Raw genomic sequence first — 22,295 nt, forward strand, 5'->3', positions numbered from 1 at the left:
CTGTTCATCCGTTTGTCAGTTCGTCTGTCCGCACTTTTCTCAATAACTACGCATTAGAATTTTTTGCAATTTTGCACAAACATTAAATATGATATGAGCAAAATAAGTAACAGAACGGATATTCCGGGAAAACTCCGGTTGCTCAACCTCCCCTCCTTTCGGGTAAAAAGTGGCTAAAATTAACACTTTTGTGTTTATTAAAAAAATGATGCCTTGGATTTTTATAAAACTTTCTGAAAAGTGGTAACTAACTGATTTCTATATAATTTAGGTTGTCTATACTTCGCGATAACTCTTTGGTGTGTCCCCTGGGTTCTTTTAGGGCTAATAAAACACTCCATTTTTGGGACTATTATTCGATGTTTGTTCAAAATTTTCTGTGTATGTCTATTTAGCAGTTTTACATGGTGCTGAACTCAAATTTAAATATGTTAAGGCTTTGGGGACTTTTGCTGCTAAATGGGGCGGGTCAGATGATGGCCTTAGTTATTTCTTTTTCTGCATAGTGCATAACTCTAATTTACATATGTTAAGGCCTAAAACTGCACCGTTTGTTCATTTTTATCAGGATTTGACGTCCCCTGGGCACTTTTGGGGCTAAATGGGTGGGGCCAATGCTGAACTTAGTCATTTTTTATGCCGCGTTCATTGTGCACTCACATGCTTCATCTATTACATGTAAAAATTACTAATTAAAAAAATAAAAAACTAATCAAGTAAATTCAGATAATAATTAGATTAAAAGTAATGTCATTAAATTAATAAAAAATGAGAAGATAATTCCAAATAAACAGCATTATCTCTAATTCAATAAATATTATATAATTATCGATAATTTTTATTCAAATATTTAATTTAAAATTCAGATATAATATTAAACATGGAATATTCATTATTGGATATTACTGTTAAATTGCTTGATATCTTTTGGAATTAGAGTGGACAGAGTGGCTATGGATATATATTGTTCTGTTACATGATCTGATATGCGTATATATTTTAATTTTATTATATTTTGATAGTGCCCCAAGTACAGAGAGGCATTTATTTAACCATTCACCCTGGACCAAATGCTAGTTCTCTTTTCGTGTAAAATTCAAAAGTACATATTTTTTGCAAGACTACTCAACCCCGAAAATCTCTGACCTGGCTTTTAAACACGTGGCTTCAAAGTGATATGCTGTTAAATTCTTAGATTTTCAGTTCTACACAGACTACATTTCTTTGAATTTGAAGTACATGATTGCTGGTGTTCCAATATTTTCCATCTGATTAGATATATTATGCCATAGTCTTTTTACTTCCATTATCGTTTTGCAAGTGTCATTGCTGATTTCTTACCACTATGTCCGAAGGATGCCTTGTGTGCGTAAAACCACTACTTGCAAGTTCCCTTGTGTTATCTTAACGTAGATTTTACTTATTGGTTTAGGCATGCTGGGTGTCATTTGGGCTTAGTACATAACAGATTTTACGCTGCACCTTCTACCTCTGGTTCTGCATAAACATGTCAGCGCGGATTACTGTTTCGTTCTTGGTGTACATTTAGATTTCCTGGTTAGCGGGCAGAGTAACTGATTTGGATCGAATATCTATTTAATAATTTATTTAGACGTTTAAAGTTGAGTGGTCATCTAATAGTTTTATGAATCCAATGAATACATGGTCCTGGCATGAAAGTCAATTAGGGAGGGTTAGAACAAAATATAGTTCGTTACCTTTTAATCTTGATATTTGTCCTTTTTTCTTTATATCCACTTTCGCAGAGTGCGAGACCGCCTGTTTAATATGTCTGTTTCTTTTTTAATTTTATTAGTTTCATAATAATAAACATACAAATAAAATATATTCCTTTAATTATTTTTACCTAATAACTTTTCAAAAATTTAATGTCAGAATAACTTTAAGAAAAAAAAAACCCTAAGATATTGTGTAACATAGCGCGGATGTAAATGCATGCGAAGTGACGTCATCTGTAAGGGAAAGGACTATAAAATGGAAAGAAAACGATTACGAGAGACACGAGATAACGTTCGAGATCTCGTGAGAGATATAGAGTAGGTTCTAGATCACGTAGATTACGTCGCAGCTGTACCAACGAAGAAATAAATGTTGTTGTTACAAAGAACAAGTGAGTTGGAACTATTTCTCAGCCTTTGTCTTGGTCTCCTTTGCGACTGAAACAGCACACAACCAACGTGCGTTGGTCCGCAGGCAACGGTACAATTGTTAATCGCTTTTCATGTGCTGTATCATATAAAGGACTGTTGTCTCTATGTATATGCATATGTCTAGCTAAAACTAAAATAAAAATACAAAAGAAACACCATCGAACTTGGTATTTACTTGCCCGGATGATTTACATTTCAAATAAATAAAAAAAATACTCATTCTCTAAACATAAACTGGTGCAGAACGTGTCAGGGGTCAATTTTATTGACATTTCATGTACTAATCAAAATGAATTAACCTTGACTTTTGATCTGTGAGTTACTTCCTTCGTGCTAATTTGTCTGTACGGGTGTATGCGCATGTTCACAGAGAAGAATGGACTGGGAAAAAGAGAAAGAGAGGTTAGAGAAAAAGAAGATGGGGAGAGGAAAGAGATAAAATAGAGAGACGGATAGAAAGAGGTAAATGTATAGATTTTGACCCGGGCAACACCGGATAACCTTGCTAGTAACATAAAAATACGTTTATACCCGTACAACATAATTACATTAATTGTGATTCATTATTTATGTTTTTTTTTTAATTAATTCATTTCTCATGAAAAAGAACTTTTTACTTTTCGTTGCTTATCATCCGACCTTTTTATCAAACCTTCATTTAATGTCATTTTTGACGATTGCTCAATTCTTCCTACAATTTCAATCAATTTACTATTTTCTTCCCCTATTTTGTGCTTATTACTTTTTCCATTTTATCCCCTCCCCATTTTATCCATATTCTATCGACAGATTTTCTACCCCCTCTTCATTGATGATGTTTTTCCAGTTCAAACACACGCCATGTTCCTCTCTGAGTAGTAACTAATAAATACCAACGTCACACGGCCGACAGATTACAAATCCTGTTCTGAACAAACGAACTGTATCCGGTCACTAACACTCCTTAATTGACCAGCAAGCCACGAGAGTTTACGGAGGGATTCAACCGGAACAGTAAACGTTGGCCACTAATTGCTTGTCGCATCAATGAAGTCAGCACTTTTTAAACCACCAAAAATATGCCGGAGACAGTTTCACATCTTTTTTTATGATTTCACAATCGATTAACATACAGCATTATTTTAACATTATGTATTGTTTAAGATTTACGGTTTACATCTAATTGAAAATCGGATCACTGAAAGTAAGCAACATTGAGATTAGTGTGTTAAGCAACGCTGTATAGTGAGTAAGAAGATAGGTGACCATTTTGAAATTGGCTGTATAGTTAATTTCTTTAATCCTCATGGGAAAGAATATGACGCAATCTTGGTTCTCCCAACAATTGTTAGAATAGTAGTTAGAGTCAGTCGCTTTCGCAGGTAAACCCACGCTCTATTCTCGACAAGTAGGCAAATCGAACACAAAAGTGTCCAACGCAATTATTGAATCTTTATAAAATGACGTTCAGTTTTTTAGTAGAATGGAGTCAAATATTAATGATTACATTATTGCTACTAAGACAAATCTCCTTTCCTTTAAGATAAGAAACCTCGCCAACAATCGATTGCCATACTTAATAATATCTTTCTAAAAGTCTAACGTTCACTCATTGACTTAGCATTCGCATGCAACATGAATTGGAATAAACAAATAGAAGATACTGTCAAGTCTCTTGCAAAGAAGATAGGATGCATCTAGCGGGCTAGATAATTTCTGAAGATTTGTTATCCGTCTATGCTCAGGCGAAACTATAATTCTACTTATTAATAATATAATATTACTATCTTTCAGTCTTCAATTCAGGGATTAGTAATGTAGTATCTGTTCTGTTATGACATTATTCGGTCAGGCATTATCTCCTTCTTTTTTCGGGGGATGTAGTATATGTCAGTTGTCATTAGACTCTCCTCTCGGGAATTACTCATTTAGCGTTTATTTGTTGTTATGAAATAATCCTCCCAGACTTTACCTCCTTATTGTGTGGTGGTGGGAGCAGTGCAGTATGTATCTGTAGGTCATAAATATTAGCAAAAATATATAACCAGACAGAGAATAATTTTGCTAGTAATAAGGACTGATTAAATTATTAGTAATAGGGACTGATTAAAGTTGTTTGTAATAGGGATTGATTAAAGTTGTTTGTAATAGGGATTGATTAAAATTTCTTGTAATAGGGACTGATAAAAGTTGTTAGTAATAGGGACTAATTAAAGTAGTTAGTAATAGGGACTGATTAAAGTTGCTTTTAATAGGGATTGATTAAAGTTGGTAGTAATAGGGATTGATTAAAGTTGTTAGTAATAGGGACTGATTAAAGTTGGTAGTAATAGGAGACTGATTAAAGTTGTTTCCAATAGGGATTGATTAAAGTTGCTTGTAATAGGGACTGATTAAAGTAGTTAGTAATAGGGATTGATTAAAGTTGCTTGTAATAGGGATTGATTAAAGTTGGTAGTAATAGGGCTTGATTAAAGTTGCTTGTAATAGGGACTAATTAAAGTTGCTTGTAATAGGGACTAATTAAAGTTGCTTGTAATAGGGACTGATTAAAATTGATTGTAATGGCGATTGATTAAAGTTGTTAGTAATAGGGACTGATTAAAGTTTTTAGGGAATGAAATTACCAGGAACCATTTGTAACTCAAAAATGATAAAGTAGTAAGGTAAAATGCACATTCATTAGATAGTACAAAATAGATAAAATAAATTGGATTTGAAATGTAAATTATTAACATGTCATTATTGTTACGTATTTAGAGACTTGACAAGAAATTCATATAGCAAGGGCGATGTGAAAAATGTAAAGATTGACGACATTTAGAAAAGCAAAAATTAATAAAAGAAATAAAATTGAAATTCACCCCTTTTTCTGTTAGTTCAGCATTTGACAGAATATTCATCAGCAGCAAGTCGTAGTCAAAAATCAGCAATGAAAATTGATTGATGCTATATTAATACTGAGGTTGGGATATTTACGGAAGGAATCCTTTATGCATTGGTTGACGGACGACATTTCTATGGCGAAAAATTTCCGCCAATTTAAATTTCTTTTGAAAAGTCTTTGGAATTATAAAAACAAAAGTTATGATTTTTTTTTATCCATTGATTGATCAGTCAACGTCTTTTTTCAATTCTGTCCAGAGTCATTTTGCATTCTATCAGATTATTGTTTCGGTTCATTAAATTGTTTTAATCAATTAAAAAAAATCTCAAAGACTTTCTTTGGCAACAAATATGACGAAGTTACGCAGAAAATCGGATGGCAATTCATAAAAAATATAAAACGTTTCACGTGCTTTCAAAAGATGAATTTAAAGTTGTTGGGTTTTAATTACGTTCTAAAAACTGTAATACATATTGCTAAGTTTTTGTTTTATCATTATTATGTTCTTTAGCACCTTTCCTTATATTATTATTATTATTATTATTATTGTTATTGTTATTGTTGTTGTTGTTTGTTTGTTTTACTCACTAAAAGTTCTAACACAGGTCATCCTCAGAGACTGTTCATTGACAACAACCGGTGATATTCCTTGGCGTTTTGGTGACAACAAGTCACGCTAGATTTCGAGTACTCTCCACATCTCTCAATAATCTTTGAAAATGAATTTGCGTTATCGCAACAGTCATTGACTTTTTTGACAATGACCATTTGTCTTCACTGATATTTGAGTGGTAATAAGCCTCTCAAAAGTCTCAGTCCTCATCGCGCCCTTCCAGTGGAGTTCCCATTGGTATTTTCATTCCCCAGTATTTTCATCTTCCTTGACTTCTCCCGAGCATTTGGTGTAGTGCCAGCACATGCCAGCATTATATTGTTTTTTTTTTAGTGGGGAGGAGTAAGTAATTTTCCGACTTCCATTAATGCTAGATGCGTTAACCCGTTTATTTTATAACAATACACACTTTTTGTAATCCACTGTTGTTGGAAATAAGTTTATCACAAGTATATATCTATCTATATATCTATAAAAGTGAAAGTGTCTGTGTGTCTGTGTTCATTTCACTACCCAATAACTCTTTTCAGTCTACAGACTCGAAATTTGATATACAGGGTACTGAGATTTGGGAAAATCTTTGTAATCCATTTTCGGCCAGAAATTTGGCTGTTAAGGGGACAAAGTTCAACTCTACCAAACTCCTCCGACAATTTTGGGTATAGACAATTGAAATTTTAGATATAGGTTCCTTGGATATGGATCTAACTTAACTTGATTTGAGCCCAAAACAATAAATGTTAAGGGGTCATAATAGGGTGTCAAAGTATTTTTAAAAATTGACCTCTGCGGTTTCTACCAAATTATTCAGACAATTTCTGGTCTAAACATTTGAAATTTACATAAACGGTATTCAGAGATAGGGCAAGCTTTTTGATCGGTTTGGGTCGAAAATTTGAGCTAACAATATATGTATGTATGTATGTATGTATGTATTTTTGCCTAAAACTTTCGACAGAGGCGACGGATTTTCACAAGATCAGTATCGTTTTGAAGCTCGACCCTTCAGACGACAAATACCGAAAAATTGGCTACAAACATTAATTTCTCCGCCCTCAACTGGGAACTTTTCTTCAGGGAGGGGTCGCTTTTTTTCACCGATATTTTCGAAAGTCATCCCCTCTTTTCGATTGTCTAGCCTTAATTTAAACCTATGTCACTTCCGGTTTTGCGGTGAGCGTCACAACAAAGACGTCACGTTTTTCTCCGTTCTTTTCTTCCTTCGCGGTACGGGTTTAGCCTGCCTTCCTATTACCACTTTTTTTTTGTTCAACACACACCTCAAAACACCCGGGCAACGCCGGACACCCATGCTAGTATATATATATATATATATATATATATATATATATATATATATATATATATATATATGGCAATTAAACTACACAGAATATTCCGCGTTTCATTCTCGTGAGAATTCTTCAGGCTAAGGATAAACTTATGATAAGCCTGACGAATTCTCACGAGAATGAATAGTGGCATATTCTGTGTAGCTTAATTGCCATATATATTTTCATAACTTACTACCTAGCTCTACGTATGTATCGAGCACTGTTGAAGTAAATACTGAAAATTTACGCATAAAATTATATCTTTGTATGTTAATTTATGTGATTAAATGAAATGGTTATATATATATATATACATATATATATATATATATATATATAACTGTGTGGTTGTGTGTGTTTAGGCAGCATTTTTTTTTTGTATTTAAGGGAGCATTGCTGAAAATAACAGAACTCGCTGCTCATTTTATGCCTTTTTTATTTAATAATGTATTTGGATCATTTTTTCATGCACTTAATGTGTTTATGCCAAACTTTATAGTAGTTGACTCATTTAATACCAAAATATGATCCCTAATATATAATTCATGATCAGTTAATTAGTTTAGAAATTAATGCTGTACATACATGTAAACACATAAAATACCTATATATACTTATAGTCTTTTGTCATTTATTCACTGTATTGCTCTGTAATTACACTGAGATTCTTAAATAAGGATTAGTATATATTTAAGAAAATATATTTCCACAGATATATGTATATATATATATTCAAGGAGAGGAAGGGAGGAGCAGAGACAAGACAAAAATATTAACTAGTATTTTATAAAAACGCTAAAACATATTTTATAAGGAAAAACTGTCTTCAGTTAATATAATCATTCAATACATGTATATATATACACATATCTTCTTTTCAGATATGCACCAAAGATATGGTTCTCGTGAAAAAAGCTTAGAAAGAAACGCTAATTATCAGAGGAAATTAAATAAAGATTAAAGGAAAAATGAAGGAGAAAATTCGGGAATAAAGAAATAAGATACAAAATAATGATCGCCACAAATCAATTTTAATTTTGTTTCTTCATTTTTTCCCTATGTCTTTTTCTTCTCTTCTTTTTTATCCTTTCAATTAATTCTTTCTGTTCATTTATTATCTTGGCTTTTGCATATCTGCAGCAAGAATATATTATTTCGAAACATTATGTTGATCGAATAAAGCTTTTCTTGTCAATAGAATTTTGGGGTATTTAAATACCAGTTATTTCCATTCACTAAATCTTGGAATATATGTTGAGATGACTATTTCATCTGTTAAAATATTCAGATTAGCTTATTCATGAATGGGCGAAGGGGAGTAACCAGCTTTGTCCGGGTGAAAATAAGCTTAATATGGAAGACAGAGAAAGAGATACATAGTGAGTTGAATAAATCCAACCATTTTAGGCCTCTAGTGCCTCTCTGCGACTTTTAGTTTCGGAGAGGTAGAGTTTGAAAATATGGAGACAAACAGACATATAACCTTTTATATAGTAGATTACACAAGGTTAATTAACTCAACTCAACATTGACACAAAAAAACTACATTACATATGACAATAAGCAAAAAATATACGCTAACACAACCGTACAGACACATAAGCACCTTTCTATTTTTGAGACCACTTCATAAAGAGTTACCTAAAATCAATACGTTATTTCGCTAGCACGCTGGATCTACACTATAATTATGAATAAAGCCCCCGAAAAATCAGACTGAAACAACTCCAGAAACCTTTTAGAAAGGAATTCTGACACAACTAATAAGCAATGTCGTTACCGGAAATATTATCCAAATAACTACGAGATCCCCAAAATCAAAACAACGGACAAATTATTGCATACGTTTCAAGGTAAAGAAAAGCTTGTCGTCATTGACACCTACCCGTCCTGGGAGATGATCGTGCAGCTTTGGAGAAATGGAACTACATAGCCTGGGGAGGATGATATGGGAGAATAGCCTGTGCAGCAGTCCTCCATCTCTACGATATAGAGGCTCCAAGAAAAAGACAGGGTTTATACAGATTGGCTCTAACTGCGCTGCAGTAGTTACCGATGATGACAATATAGTCAGGGCGCCTTAGGGCCTTCATCTCCGGTTTATCTGTCGGGGTTAGCCTTTTCCGCGATAGGGTAATCCCGCAAGGCAGCAGGCGTTTAAAATCAGAGTTTCCTTCTCTTAGGTGGGCTACCATCCAAAGTTAACAAATCCTACTTGCCGTGATTGGTTTTAAGGCGCCAGTAGATCGCTTTTACCCCTTCTCTCAGTTAAAACAGTTTTGCCGGGTTTAGAAACCGGCCAGAAGAGGCTATTTGAGACGCATACCAGAAGGACATTTTTTTAGTGAGAAAGAGCTTATCCCTACTATCATTCTTGGTTGTGACAACATTTGAAGCCAATTCAGAACTATTAACTGAAATAACAAAAGACTTAGAACTACTTAACTAAAGTGATAAATTAAAAGACACTTAAAATAATTAAAAGCAATCGATAACAAACAACCTAACATATTCACACGTCATTTAAATTCAATTATACTTTAAAGCAATGAATCCCGAAATGCAATAACAATATTTGTGGCATAACGCATCACTCAATAAATGTCAGGATTAACTAATAAAACAACTATTAAACCAAATTCGGTTTTAATCATTAGCATAACTTTCTTTAAAAAAAATCGATGACTTTTGTGTAGAAAGATACCTTGGTATTCGATATCATTTCTTTATTGGACCAAAATCTTTTACTGGAGAATTCTTTGAGATTTGTCAAAGAATCAATAGTCGTTGGGGAATATGACGCGATTCAAAGTACAATTCATACAGTTTTGCTGTCATTGCGATAAATTTGAGACAGGATATTAACTGGTAAAAAAAGTACTGTTGTTGCTTTATTTATTGCAGTTTTATGCCGAATGCTTTCATTCAAATAAACTAATAATATTTGCGATTGATGATTCTTCTCTTCATAATGTAATCAATGAACAAAAGTACCTTGCGTATCCCAAAATACTAAGGTTAAAGGTTCATCAGATCGTGTTTGAGATATTAATTGATTTACTCGTTTTTCACTTACCGCTTTAAATTGAGATAACTGATCTGATGCCAAAACTCATTTTTGTTGCGTTGAAACAGTGGCAAATGTAGCTTTGAGTCATCAACGATCAACTGGGGAAAGATGTTTTATAAAATAAAATATTAATATATAGTGACCCAAAAACTAAAGGACGGTCTAGTACAGAATAAGATCAGAAACATTAAACCACACGGAGGGAAGCGAAATTATAAATATGATGATGCGTCGATTCTGTTAGGGGTTTACACACAGCACAGACTTTCTCTCATAAAATGCATAACAAGTTAATTGATTATCGACTACATGGCCTTTTGGTCAAGATCAAAGTGTGGTGTCTGTTCTTCAGATGCTGCACTTCTATTTCTTGTTCTCTTTCGGTGGAGGAAAAATCCTTCACGACTGAGACAATTTTTATTTTTGTACCTTTTCTCCACGTTACAAAACGACCCTGGTGTCTAACTCTGTCCCGTGGGGAGGCATAGTAAATAGGTACAATTTTATACATTTTCTTTGTGGCTGATAACAACTGCGTCGGGCATTAAATGAAGAAGTTTATATTATTTTCCTATTTCAGTGTTAAATGCATCAATAAACTCTTACACAAAATGATTATCCGAAAAAATATTTTGAAAAAGAAACTTGTTGACGCTCCATTATCGATTGAATACGTAAACTCTAATGCAGATTTGACATATCCAAATGCACACATACTGTTTATATATATATATATATATATATATATATATATATATATATATATATATATATATATATATATATATACTAGACTACCCGTGACCCATTGGGTCAGTATGTTATATTAGCTATGGAATTCATGTATGAGCGTGACACTCGTGGCGTAAAGAAAAGGTTTTTTTTTACATAACAGAAACATTTCTATGAAAGTATATTAAAATGAAAAATCACGGACGGATCACTCAAACATGAAAAAAAATTCCTCCCTATTCGTATAAAGTTACCTTTTTCCGAATGATCGCTCAAAAATCGAAAATGAAACATGATTTTCCTACGAATCGAATGCTGACGAAAGTCATTTAGCAGCAAAAACGCACATGAACCTACCAATAAGAAATATAAAAGTGAAAAACCCATATTGGAATCCTTCAACAAATTTATAGAAACTTAAAATCGAAAAAAAAATAATAATAATAATTAATAACACCTGAAGCAAAAAAATAAAACCTAAATAAATAAAACAAAATAAAACTAATATTGAAACAGATTAGTAAATGTGTCAACAAATTCACCGTTCTCACACAACTATTTTGTATCTAGAAATGTAAAAAAAAATAAAAAAGGAAGGAAGAGGGACGGATAGAGGGTAGTAGTAGTACTACTACTAGTAGTAGTAGTCCTGGATTTACTACAATTGTCCTTATGTTTGTAAACGGATTAAAGTTGTTTAGTTGTAAGAAAATAGCGACAGCATAGTTGTAATAAAGAATAGTTGCAAAACACCCCCACTCTTTCCATGTTAAATAATAATTTCGAAATAATAACGCTAATATTTCAGTGAGCAGGTCAAAATAAGAATCTGCAAAAGAAGTGCGTTTATTTGTTTACGTTGTTGTGGGTTAATGTTTATGCGCGCATGCGCAACCGGATGTCGTAAACCGGAATCGGGTTATATCACTCGTTACAAGGTCATTTGAGTTATATATACTCATCTTTGTACTCCTCGCATGGTCGCCGCAACACATGCTCATCAGAACCAAACAAATTAAATTTCCTCTCATCAGACCACAGGACATGGTTCAAGTAATCTATGGGCTTTGTTGACTTGTCTTCAGCACACTATTTTCAGGATTCCTTGCCTTTGCTGGGATGACAGCCATGCACACCAATTTCAGGAGTACAAAGATAAGTGTGTCATGCCTACAGTCAAGCATGATAGTGGGAATGTCATGGTTTGGGGCTGCATAAGTGTTGTAAGTATTGGAGAGTTACACTTCATTGAGGGAAACATGAACTCCAACATATACTGTCAAATACTCCAACAGAGCATGATCCCCTTCCTCCAGAAACTGGATCGTAGAGCAGTGTTTACGCATGACAATGACCCAAAACACACATCCAAGACAACCGGTGCTTTAATGAAGAGGCTGAGGGTAAAGATAATGGACTGGTCAAGCATGTCGCTAGACTTGAACCCAATAGAACATCTTTGGGGCATCCTCAAGTAGAAGGTGAAGATGCGCAAAGTCTCAAATATTGGCCAGCTTCGCGACGTCGTAATTGAAGAGTAGAAGGGCGTTCCAGTGGTTACATGTGAAGCTCTGGTTATCTCTATGCTCAGGAAAGTAAATGCAGTTTTGGATATGATGGTGACCACAAAAAATATTGAGAGTTGACATGTTGTATATTAATATTGACAAATTTTCGTAAGGGGTGTACCCATTTTGTTGCCAGGGATTTAGCTTTTAATGGCTATATTTGAGTTATTGAGAGGAAAATAAATTAACTCTGTTATATACACTGCGTGTCAAATTATTAACGAGATAACATTTTACTAGTTTCAGAAACTTACCCGTAGTTTCGTATCAAAAGCTTCGGAAACGTTGGCAATGCTGTGCTGCGCGTACTGTGAAATTTCCATACTGTTCCGCGCAATGTAAACAACTTGCCATCGTAATTGCTGAATCCACCGTATTTAAGGTTTGTCAAATTATTAACAAGGCAGTTTGTTTCGTCAATAAAATGGGTCGTAAACGTGGTTTAAGTAGTTCTGAAAATAGTACTATAACAGAACAGCTAGCAAAAGGTAAAACTACTCTCGAAATATCGAAAATGATAAGAAGGTACAATCAAACTGTGAAGAACTTTGTCAAGGACACTACAAAGGTACATAAGAGAGCTGATAAAGGTAAATCTAGTTGTTTCACGCCGTTCTCTACTCCAAATTAAACGTGAAGTTGTTATTAAGAAGCTTGCGCAGACAAGCCGAGAAGTCTTTAATCAAGCTGAATTGAAGAATGTCTCAAAAAGTACTCGATGTCGCCTTCTGTAAGAAGGAAGCAACAAAGTCTGTTAAGCCTGTGACTAAGCCTCAATTAAAACAACATCACATACAAAACTGATTGAAATGAGCAGAGGACAACATGAAAACGGATTTTTTTTCCAAAGTTTTGTTTACCGATGAAGTGAGTGTCACTCTTGATGGCCCTGATGGCTGGAGCAAGTGATGGGTCGTAGATGGACGACATCATTACCAGCGTTTAAGGCGCCAACAAGGTTGTGATTGGATAATGATCTGGGCTGGGATTATCGGAGGTACATTTGTTGGCCCATAGAGTCCCAGAAGGCGTAAAAATGACGTCAAATGCTTACATAGCTTTTCTGAAAGAAGCACTTTGAACCATGGCTTAAGAAGGAAAGGTTGACGTACAGAAGAACTATTATTTTTATGCAGGATAATGCTCCCTTGCATGCAGCAAACAAAAGCAATGAGTATTTGCAACAACTGGGGTTCTCTGGGCTATGAAAGAAGGAGTATCCTGCGAATTCACCAGATTTAAACTCAATTGAGACCCTTTGAGTATCATTAAGCGACGCCCCTATGCAAGTGGACGCCAATGTAAGAGCAAAGATGTGTTGTGGATGTTCTCCGAGGTATCGCGAGGAAAAACTGTTGACGAAATCACAAATTTGACTAATTCTGTGGACCAACGTCTTTTACAAGTCATTCATAAAAAGGATCTCATATCCCCTACTAATTATGTCACCGTAGAAACTTCTATGTAGTTATTTTGTTCTAAGCATTTTTCCTAGTGAATTTAATGTTTGAAAATTATTTCAATAATCAAGTTATGGGTATATTGTGTTTTTTCTCAACCTCGTTAATAACTTGACACATTGAATCAACAGGTATCCCTATTTTTTGCCAAAGTTTCGCTAATACTGGTTTAAATACTTTCATTTTCTGACTGGAGTAGCTGAATAGTATTGTAAGCACTTTCTCAAAGTTTCATGGATTTTTAATCACTCGTTCCTTAAATATTTAAAAAAAAAATGTAACCTCGTTAAAAATTTGATACGCAGTGTATGTTGCAGACAGAATACTTTTCATTGTGCCAAAAACTCATTTTTTCAGTGTTTTCCCATGAAGAGATATGCTTAAATATTTGAAGAAATATGAGGGGTTTTATATATATATAGATTTTTTTTAAACCAGCAATAAAATAAATTAGTAAACAGAGAACTATAAAAAGTCGTTATACTACAATCAAATTTGAAATAGTTTTAATTCCTTGTGAGTGAAGTAGTAGTAGCAATAATAATAGCATTGTTAGCAGTAATAGTAGTAGAAGTAGAAGTAGTTGTAGTAATAGTAGCAGTAGCAGTGGTATTATTAATTGCATATTTTCCAAACTGCTACTATGCCACAGACTGCATCGAAAGGGTGCTTCGTGGAAAATTTGGTGAAATGCACTCATATTGTGGACTGCATAAGTGCTTATTAATATTATTTAAAAAATTCACAGTAGTCTTTATTAATGACTATTCACTGGCAATAAAATTTGGTATACACTGGGATTTGAATGACGGAAAACCTTCTCAGGTTTTCTGCATTCTCCTTCTTTATTGATATTTCATTCAACTCGTTTTGTGTTATCGCAATAGCCGTTTATTATTGTTTAGTTGTTGATTACAGTCGAGGAATCTGAGTGGTAATACGCTTTCCTAAACTTCAAGTACCTTTCCGTCTTTCCAGTGGAGGTATGGATTGTGCTTTTCTCCAAGGAATTTCTATTCCTCTTGACCCTTCACACCATTTTGTGTAGTATCAATTAAGGTTAGTCCCGCCACTTTTTAGGGTGGATTTAGTTTCCTTAGATTCATGTAATGCTATTTCTAGACTATTGCTACGATCCACGTTTTCTGGTTGTGTGAGTTTGCTTACGTACTTAAAGTGGTTATACGTATCTATTTCTGTTTTCATCAGGGCCATACTTTATACGGAAGCAATTTTGTATTTCTTTGATTTCAATTTATTTTAGTTTTGTTTCTAGATTTTTATTCCCAGCATTTAATTATTGGTATTACGAAAGCTTTATTTTTCATATTTTATTCACCTCTCTTTGTTTTGTATTTATCTCCTTGAGTTTCACCCGGTAACTTGATGGGATGCAGTTTTTCTTCTTTATGGATTATGATCGCATCTAATGATTTCTTTGGATGTATTTGTTTGTATTTCTACGTTTTTATTCCTAGAGGTATTTATTATTTCCCTTCATTCTACTCTTATCTACATTTGACTATGTGTGCAATGTACAGACGTTTGTATATGTCGCAATGGATTGTCTTGTATTTGTCATATTTTTACAACCCGAATTATTATTATTATTATTATTATTATTATTATTAATAATAATAATAATAATAATAATAATAATTTATCAATTCAGTGCGATTCTATCAGATAATGTTTAAGTATCTATTATTATCAGTATCATTATAGTTAGTACTAATATTAGTGCTCGTACAAGCCTTAACCCAAATCACAAATGCTGCGCGATTTATCTTAAATATGCTGCAATTCCCTGGAGTAATTTTACAGATTAGAAGTACTTATTGCTTTTAACATTAGCAACAGTGTCATTATAAGCCCGATGCCATATCTTTCTCATCAAATCAAAGTTGGTATAAGTGTAGTGAGTATTTTTAAAATTAAGCTCAGAGAAAAAGAAATAGCGAGAAAGAAAGGTGATAGAGAGAGAAAAGCACACACACACACAGATGCTCATTTATATTAATGATGAATATATGTTCTTACCTTATCTTTGTTTGAATCCGGAAAACTAATTTTTTGTTTTTGTATTGTCTCTTCCAGTAAAATGCAAATGGTACGATCATATATGTCTTGGAGGTGAGTATTGCTTACTATTTTTGGTAATGTTATTGTGTTGGACTTTGTCTTGCTGCATTGTTCCATGGCTGTGTTAGTTTAAGTGTCACTTCAAGAGTGAACTGATTGTCAATATTGAACGACGCGAAACGAAAGTGGCAATTCTCCTAACACCGAACGCTTCTGGCCACATGGCACTTAATCGATGGACAAGAAGACTGAACACAAACCACATCTTGTGGCAAGAAGAGTTCTTCTATTTGCTCCTCTCATTTGATTATATATATATATATATATATATATATATATATATATATATATATATATATATACTGTGGGATCGTCGTGTCGTATCTCAGTTATGATGCCTTTCAAAATATTCTCAGCACTTAACTTGAAATAGTAGTTAGTCTAGACTAAAAAAACATGATAGAACAACTTTTCTATGGAAAGAAAATTCTTGAAATAGCGTCTACTAGCTACACAGTGTTACTTGCATATTGGAAAGGTGGATGGGTTGCTGGATGACCCACTGTAATAAAATATAGAATTCATCTGATTATCAAGCACGCATATCTCAGTTTTGATGTGAGAGTATATACTCGATATTATATATATATATATATATATATATATATATATATATATATATATATATATATACGCATACTCTATTTTATACGTATGATATATATATATAAATGTATAATATATATATAAATAATTTATGAAATATATATTTTAGAATATATATTTATATATATATTTAGAATATATATTTTATAAATATTAAAAAAATATATATATATATTATTTATATGATATATTTATTATATATGTAGTGATTTGTAAAAATATATTTATGGCAATCAAGCTACACATTTGATTACGCGTTTCATCCTCGTAAATAATCGTCAGGTTAAAATGCATGGAATTTGTGTTACCGGATTAGTTTAGATATACATATTATTTTTAGTTTAGTAAGTTAACAAATCATTCATTTTATGTTTTCGTTAGTCAGTTACAGGATTTCTAACAAAAAAAGTTTCTGACTTTTACTTCTTTAGGCTGACGATACCCTCGGGGATGAAAGGCAGAAACTTGTGTGTAGCTTAATTGTAATATATTTCCATAACTTACTCCTAATTTCTACCCACGTATGGATTACTGTTGAAATAAATACTTAAAATCGGTACCCAAAAGATTCTATCTCCTTATAACATTTATGTTTATATATGAAATGCCTATATTGATAAATAGCAAAATGCAAGGGTCGTTTTGCTATGCATATTGTATGAACTTCCCCTTAAAAAGCTTTCTTTATTGGGTTATTCATGTTGTCTTAAGAAAAAACAAATCTCATAATACTGAAATTCTCAAAAATTTTGCACTTGGAAAGTTGTTTGCTTTTGCTATAGGTCTATGTATTCAGATATATTTCTGAACAAAAAGACAACACGCCAACAAAACAGAAATATAGTATATATTTATATATTTTTGACCATAAAAGATTCTTTGGATAATTTTTTGATTTAAAATATCTCGGGGGCTTCTTTTTATAAATTTGATTCGTATGAACAAAACTGCGGTCTAATATTGAATTGATGGGTGCAGAATGACCCCTAAATTCTATTCAATGAAGATATTGGATTTTTGTATTTGAACGTTTTTCTTTTCTTTTCAAAATTGTTGTATTTTCTCCTTTCTCTATTTTTCTATCCCCACTCACGCTAATCTGTCATTTCATATTAAACAACTTATTTAGTAGCATTTCGTTTTTATTAATCGGAGTGCGATCTTTGCAGAATTGAAATGACTGAAATGACCACCAGGTCTATTGTACACTTTCTCCCCGCCAGATCTTTGTAGAAATTTTGACGACTCAATAAAAGAATGAAAAGTGACTGTAATTTAGTCGGGACTTTTCCTGACACAATATTCTGGTGATTAAAAAAATACAAAAGGGTCGACAGACAAATTTATACACTCTTCTACTAACTTAAACCTACATAATATCTGTAATATGTTGGAAGTACCAACGTCATAGAAAAAGTTAAAGAGTTGAGGCAAAAGATTCTCGAGTAACGCTGGATACGTACAGCACACACACACACACACACACACACACACACACACACACACATATATATATATATATATATATATATATATATATAGGGTGGCCCACTTAAAAGTAGTCTGATCTCTCTAATCTTTCTCTTATCGACCAACTGACACCACAAAAAAAAGCAATTCTTTTTCCAAAAAGATGGTGCTACATGCCACACGTCTCACAGATCACTGACACGAGTTCATGGCATGTTTACAGAAGAGAGAACAATAAGCAAAGGGTTATGGCTACCACGTTCCCGGACTTGTCATCATGTGATTTTTATCTTTGGGGAACTTTTAAACAAAAAGTTTATGCAAATAATCTTCACAATCCAGACCAACTAAAGGATAACATTACCATCGCTATCAGGAGAATCACCAGACGCAGTATCTGCAAACGTTGTTAAACGTGCCCAGAAATGCATAAATGTTGTCGGATAACACTTCCAGCATATTTTATAACACTACAGATAATTTAAACAATGCTACAGGTAATTTAAGTAATAAAAACATGCTTCCCTTTTCTACTACATTTTCTGAGCTACTTTTAAGTGGGCCAACCTGTATATATATATATATATATATATATATATATATATATATATATATATATATATATATATAAAATGTATGTATGTGTGTGTGTGCTCGGGGTTCATCCTGTACTTAGAAGAAAATCCGGATTGCTTTTTCTAGAAAGATTCGTCGGTCCTGTTAGACGCTCCAAGTTTGGCGTTAATATAGATTATATATTGATGATATATTACTATATTGTTTACGAAGCTGTTCGTTGTTTGTTGAAACGGGATGAATCGAATGTTTGTTTATTTAAAAATGTATTGTTTTCTTTTATTAATTAGTTTTCTTATTAGTCGTTTATTGAGTGTTTATGGAAATGTTTGTTCATAGATTCTACAGCGTATTGTATCGCTTCACTTGTGATCGATTGAAGGTTTTATATTTCCGTGTGTTTGATTTACAAAATTAATCTTGTTCAACATGCACATGGTTATTTGTTGAAATTTATATTTTTCCACGTGTCAGACAATTTGGGTGAACAGCATTAGTGGTTCCGTTTCTCTTTCATATTATTTATTATTTCAAATCTAACGTGTGTTGTTAACCGTTTGTATTTGGATACTTGGTAGTCTCTTAAAACATCTGGATCGCTTTGGCGAAAGTGTGAAATTGTAAGGAAGTTTGGCAAATTAAACGAATTTTTTTTTCATCTTTTTTCTGGTATATGAATATTCCGCTTAGTTAAGTTAATATTAAAAATATTTTTCATTATTTGTATTTTATTTAAATAGAAATGAAAATTGAATTAAGGTGTGTGATTAAACGTTTTCCGAATTGTTAGTGTAGTTCAGTCCGTGTAATTTAATAAGGAAAAAAACCTTTTAATAACTGTAGCTTATTTTATCTGAAATTTTGCATTGTCGGTCATACACAGTTTATTTATTTTAACATTTTTTTTTAGTATTGAGACTTAAATTGGGGTATAGATTATATAGTGTCGATTATGTCTGATCTTTCTAGTTGGTTAATCGGGTATTTGAATATCAAATATTCAAGAAGGAGAAATAATCAAAAATTGGATTTGTGTTGTGACTGTGGCATTTGTGCTTGTCAAGTTGAAGTATTGAGTAAAGTATTGGGAAAGGTGTTAGGGTTACAGTTAAGATAAGGGTTTGTGCATTAGTCGGTGTGTCTCTCGGTTTTATTAGAGAGAACAGCTGTTTTCATGTTACTTAAGACTGCAATTCATCAATTCAAAAGAACAAATAATATGCATCACACACACAGACATATATATATATATATATATATATATATATATATATATAGATATATACATATATACTCCTATAAAATCGGTTTTCTTTTGTGTGTATTTATATTCATATTAAAAACTCCCTTTTCCATTTATTTAAAAAGAAAATACAGTTTTCTTATATCTTGGTTGCTAGCTAATTTGCATATTCTTTTAAACATTCATTTTAATTAATTCCCTCTTAGTTACTTCGGTTTTCTAATGGGATAATCATCTTTAGTATACTATTACGTGTAATTATATTCATGCAGATATTCTACATGATTTATACTTACATATTTGCAAAAGAAGTTTATCGTAAACACAAAATTGTTTCCATATATATTTATGTATGCGTATATATTTTCGTTAAACAAATCTATCTATCTGTGTATCTGTCTGTCTGTGTGTCTGTCTGTCTGTCTGTGTACATTTCCCTACGCAATAACTGTCAAGTTTAACTCTACTGACTCGAAATTTGATATACAGGGTACTGAGATTTGGAAAAATCGATGTGATCGGTTTTTGGTCAGGAATTTGGCGATTAAGGGATCAAAGTTCAACGATTTGACCTTTGAGAACTCTACCTAACTCCTCCGACAATTTTGGGTCTAAACACTTGAAAGTTTAGATATAAGCTTCCTTGGACATCGATCTAACTTAATAACTTTACTGGAGCCCAAAACAATAAGTTTTAAGGGGTCGTAATAGGGGTTATAGTTAAAAAAATTGACAGCTTTTTTTTTTTTTGCTCAACCTACACCTCCAAATACCCGGGCAACGTCGGACGCCCATGCTAGTATATCTATATATCTATAAAAGTGAAAGTGTCTGTCTGTCTGTGTGTGTACATATCTCTATGCAATAACTCAGACTACAGACTCGAAATTTGATACACAGGGTACTGAGATTTAGGAAAATATTTATAATCCATTTTCGGACAGAAATTTGTCTGTTAACGATTTGACCTTTGAGAACGCTACCAAACACCTCCGCTAATTTTGGGTCTAAATACTTGACATTTTAGATATAGATTCCTTAGACATGGATCTTACTTAATAACTTGATTTGAGCCCAAAACAATAAATGCTAAGGGGTCAGATTAGGGGTACAAATTTAAAAAGAATTACCTTTTTTTGTCAAAATACACCTCCAAACACCCGGGCAACGCCGGGCTGAAATGCTAGTATATATATATATATATATATATATATATATATATATATATATATATATATATATATATATATATATACTTTGAACTATTGAAATGAATTAGATTACAGGTTGATGAATCGAATGGTTCCTAGTCTCATAGTATACTTTATCATTTTTATTTACTCTATCTAGTATATTGAGCAATTTTATTTGGCTGAGGTTTTCTTATATGAATATTTTCTTCTAGTATACTATTAGACGAGGAACCATTAGATTCATTAACCTATAATCTGATTGATTTCAATAGTTCAAAGTATATATATATATATATATATATATATATATATATATATATATATATATATTGAACTACTGAAATGAATACAGGTTGATGGATCTAATGGTTCCTAGTCTCATAGTATACTAGAAGAGAATATTCATATAAGACAATCCCAGCCAAATAAAATTGCTCAACATACTAAATAGAGCGAATAAAGATTCTAGTTTATATGTTTAAATTTTATTTAAAAGGATCAATTTTCAAATAAAATTCAAAATTTATTGTTTGAATCAAAGAATGCAAAGTTTAAATTAATGTCCTTACCCCATGAGTTTTCAATGTAAACACATCTCATCAGAAGAAAACTTTTAGCAAAATACTAATATTGGTTAAGAATAATTTTGCTAAGTAGCACACATAAAGAAAAAATATTAAAAATTAAACGCCTATAAGTGACATAAAGGGAATGAAAGTAGAATATAAAGAAAGAATATAATGAAGGGGATCAAAATATAAAATTACTCATTGAAAAAAGTTTAATATCCATGATGCGTGAAGATTGGTAAAATGTGCGTAAAAACTGAAAGTTTCTGGTTAAAAGTAGGCAGCAAATTTTGCGAGAATTAATTCGTTTCGATAATGGTAGTATCCGAGGGTAGAGGAAAGGTAATTTGTTTAAAGTCTTTAAATTCAGATGATCAGGTTGAAGTTTCAAATGTCAAAAGCAATAATAAAACATAAAATAAAATATAGCGTTATATATTTATAATTTGTATTGGATATTTAAAACAAAAAAGCGGAAAATAATGCAAACACCCTTTTAATCTAAGCGGATGGCTATTTAAACCGCTATTGTTACAAGCTCTTGCTTTTATATATAAAGTATGAATATTGATTACTTTTGATCCTATTAGGGTATAGAATAGAGGCGTTTTCAGGGTCAGTGGATATGTTAAGTGGCTGGGATCAAGTTGATGGGCTCTACGACATGAATGGCGCGATTTTC

At 32.6% G+C, this 22,295-nt stretch overlaps 1 protein-coding gene across 1 annotated transcript in view; it reads left to right on the forward strand.

Annotated features, from left to right (window-relative positions):
• The window catches only part of LOC145292034 (uncharacterized), a 172,139-nt gene that overhangs the window by 84,283 nt on the left and 65,561 nt on the right, over positions 1–22,295 (forward strand). Inside the window, exon 2 of the mRNA XM_080138058.1 lies at positions 15,912–15,947. Coding sequence (XP_079994184.1) covers positions 15,912–15,947 — 36 coding nt within the window. The remainder of the gene's footprint in view (positions 1–15,911; positions 15,948–22,295) is intronic.

The sequence above is a fragment of the Euprymna scolopes genome, chromosome 13, assembly GCF_053919585.1.
Source record: "Euprymna scolopes isolate OS-2025 chromosome 13, ASM5391958v1, whole genome shotgun sequence".
Lineage (NCBI taxonomy): Eukaryota > Metazoa > Mollusca > Cephalopoda > Sepiida > Sepiolidae > Euprymna > Euprymna scolopes.